Here is a 3,411-nt window from a genome sequence, read left to right as displayed (position 1 = left end):
CCTGATTATTAGAGTGATATCAAACGAGCTTTTTAAGCTCCCAGATCCATGGGGATGTTTTGGTGCCTGGAGCTTCAGCTTCTCTTCCCCTTATTGCTTGATTAATGGTTTAATAGGGATGTTGTTGAGACTGCTGCCAAGGCTGGGGAGGTCACTGCTGGGGGCAACTCTGGTTATTGTCATCCTGAGAATGTCGAGATGGGACAAAGGGGAGTGATTTCAAACTGAGAGTACAGTTAGATGGGATATTGGGAAAAAATTCTTCCCTGTGAGGGTGATGAGGCACTGGCACAGAGAAGCTGTGGATCCCTGGAAGTGTCCAAAGCCAGGTTGGATGAGGCTTTGGGGAACCTGGGATAGTGGAAGGGGTCCCTGCCTCCATCCAGGGGGTGGAACTGGATGAGCTTGAAGGTCCCTTCCAGCCCAGACCATTCCATGATGGTGTCACTCGCTTATTGTCACATTCTGCTTTAATTATGTAAATGCCTTTTCCCTCCCTGTTTTTTGCTCAACTGGTGAAGCCAGTTGAAGGCTCAGATGCAAGTGCCTCATCCACTGGGAAGGCAGCAAGTGATGCTTTGGGTTGTCTTTAGAGGAATTTGTGGCTCCCATGGCACAACCCTACAGCTACAGGCTGCACTGTGTGCCCTGCCTGTCCCTTCATGCCAGGGGTGAATCACTGCTCCTTACCTGGAATTAAGGTGCAGAGCTGAGCTGTTCCCAGCCTGGGAAGGTCTTGGTCCCTAAAATACTTTCCTTAACTCCCTAAGTTAAGCAAAATGAGCGAAAGCACTTTTAACTTTATCATGCTGCATGAGAGGATGATTAAATTTCTTATTCTCTGCTGCATTAGAAGATGATTAAATAGGAAGACCTATGAAAAAAAAATGTGCATCAAGGGGAAAAAAAAAAAGCAAAATGATAGAGGGGAATGGCAATGAACAAATCTACCATGAAGAAGAGTTATTAAAAAAATTCATGCGAAGCTCTGCCTGAGGAGAGATGCACTCCTAGGGAATTTGTGTATGGAAAATAGCACCATTTTCTGGAAAAGAAAGAGCAAAAAAACAAAGATGTCAGAGTGTTTGAGTCTTTTTCCAGCATAAAATAAGTTTCATGGTTTAAAAATCACATAATCATCTACCAGATATAATTACAACACCACGATTCTGCTCCAGGTGCTGGCAGAAGAAACAGGAGCTGGGATATAAAAGGCTCTTGTCATTTTGGTGGCCAAATTAAAAAGAAATTGGTTTTTATAAATCAGACAGATGGACTTTGCAAGCCCAAAATATTGTGAATTGTAGCAAAAAAGCTAAATCTATCACCTTTTAATGAGCTTAATGGTTATGTTTTCATATCAGTCTCATTCCTCTGCTCTCAGTGGATTCACATTGGGACCATCCAGGAGACCTGCGCCTTTTCTTTAACGCAGAGTTTGTAAATGTAATGTTTTCTAAAGGACAACACCCAATTCATGGAAATTGCAAAATCGAAGGGTGCCTGTTGATGGCTGAGAGCCATTTTGCAGCCTATCCAACGAGGGCAAAGACCACGTGCCCTCCTGTTAGCTTGGAGAGGGCTCCTGGGCATTGCAACACCAGGAATAAAATCAGGGAATAAGTCTTTGAATCCCAGTTTAGGGTCCCAGCAGGGGTTTTATTAGGACTGGGAGAACTGGAGGGCAGTGCCCACATCGGATATCTCGGTGTTTGCACCTTGCCAACACTTTCCATAGAATCACAGGGTCATTTAGGTTGGAAAAGACCTCTAAGATGATCGAGTCCAACTGATAACCATTTGCCTGAGCAGTTGGACAAATTAATATTTCACTGTGCTTCTGTTTTGATCAAAGCCTGCAGACCAGCAGGAGCAGGGTTTGCTGCAGGCTGTCCATCAAGTGCAGCTTTCATCCCTTCCTCCCCTCCAGGATGGATTCTCACCTCCGTGCTCTTTTCCAGAGGTGCCGACGGATCAATTGGCCTCCATGGCATCCCTGCGGAGCCTCAACCTGCGGGCGAACCCTGTCGGCCCCGAGGTGCGGCTGCTGGTCCGGCCCCTCGTTCCCTTTGACCTGCTGCTGTCTCCAGAGGAGCCCATCCCTAAAGCCTGACAGGATCCCGGGGTGCCCGAGCTGTCCCAAGGGGTGACTGCCCACGAGAGTGGTTTGGCTTAGGTCAGTCCCTGCTATGCCCCTGTTTCTGTCCCAAAGCTGCAGCCAGCAGGTCCCAAACCCGAGCGAGTGCCTCATTTTTCCTAAATTAAAAGCAAGCAGTGGGGCTCCCCCGTGAAGGGATGGCTCTGCCCGATCCCGACCCAAGGAATCTCCTGCTTATGTGTTTTGGGGATGCGGAGGAGCTGCAACACTTGTGGTAGGAGGCGTGGGTGAAGTTGCAGAGGGAGCTGGATGTTCACCCTCCCACCTGGGCAGTGATGGCGAGCAGCTGGGATGGTGGAGAACATCCCTGCGGCTGTAAGGGCTCTCCCTGGAATTGCTGACGTGGTGTGCCAAGTGCCTGATTAAATGCTTTCCTGTTACTTCGGGGGGTTTGTATCTGATTAAATTCGAATCACCAGTCTTGTCCTTAAAGCAGCCCCTTCACAAAGCTGCTCACTGCAGCCTCCAGCTGGATTCTGCCCAGACCCAAGGAGTATTTCCCTGGAAAAATCCTTGTTTTCAAAGGAATTTTTTTCCCTTCAGTTTTTTTTCACCGTGGAAATCAAAGCAATCCAATGCCAGTGGGTGCCCACACTCTGCTCACCCCGTGGCTGTCCCCAGAAGTGTGTGCCCACCTCTCGGGTGCTCTGGGTCCTCAAGTTGTGCTGATTCCCTTCCCACAAAGAAGTGTCCTGGAGACAGTGGCTTCTCAGTGGCAGGGAGGACACTTCCAAGCACACCCATGTCCCTTAGTAGCTGGCTGCTGCTGCAAAAAAAAACCTCCTGGGAGAAACTCCAGGTGTTATCGCAAAATGCCTTGTTTAAACATCTCCCTTGTTTGTTCCCTCGGGTATTTAAGGGACAAACACTTCCCAAAGGTGTGTGCTGGCTGGAGACAGCCAGGAATGGTTAATCCTGTAAATATTTTACTCCTAGACTTGCCAAACTTTCGTAAAAGATTATGGTAAGAGATGTTGGGAACGCCGGAGTTGAGTGGAGCGGCCTGGAGCCAGGACCAGCATCCCTAAACATCATGTTGCTTTTCTTTGTGTGGGGGTTGAGGGATGGGGGATCTCCCCAGCTGTCTTGAGGCTCCTGGCGTATTTTCCCCCCCGGGATGGACAGGGGCGCTGCTGGGGACACCGGCCATCAGCTGCCAGCATCAGTGTGGGGACCTCGGCGGCAGCGAGGGGACACAGACCGCGACCCCCCCCAGGGAGAGAACCGGCTCCCTCCCTCTCCTTGCCCTCCTT

At 49.4% G+C, this 3,411-nt stretch overlaps 1 protein-coding gene across 1 annotated transcript in view; it reads left to right on the top strand.

The window, feature by feature from the left end:
* The window catches only part of LRRC20 (leucine rich repeat containing 20), a 7,374-nt gene extending 4,836 nt beyond the window's left edge, over positions 1-2,538 (top strand). The window contains exon 4 of the mRNA XM_008635516.2: positions 1,962-2,538. Coding sequence (XP_008633738.1) covers positions 1,962-2,113 — 152 coding nt within the window. The 3' untranslated portion in view covers positions 2,114-2,538. The remainder of the gene's footprint in view (positions 1-1,961) is intronic.
* The last annotated feature ends 873 nt before the right edge of the window (positions 2,539-3,411 follow it).

Source organism: Corvus brachyrhynchos, unplaced genomic scaffold, assembly GCF_000691975.1.
Source record: "Corvus brachyrhynchos isolate BGI_N302 unplaced genomic scaffold, ASM69197v1 scaffold66, whole genome shotgun sequence".
Classification (NCBI taxonomy): domain Eukaryota; kingdom Metazoa; phylum Chordata; class Aves; order Passeriformes; family Corvidae; genus Corvus; species Corvus brachyrhynchos.
This window is presented reverse-complemented; position numbering and strand designations above follow the sequence as displayed.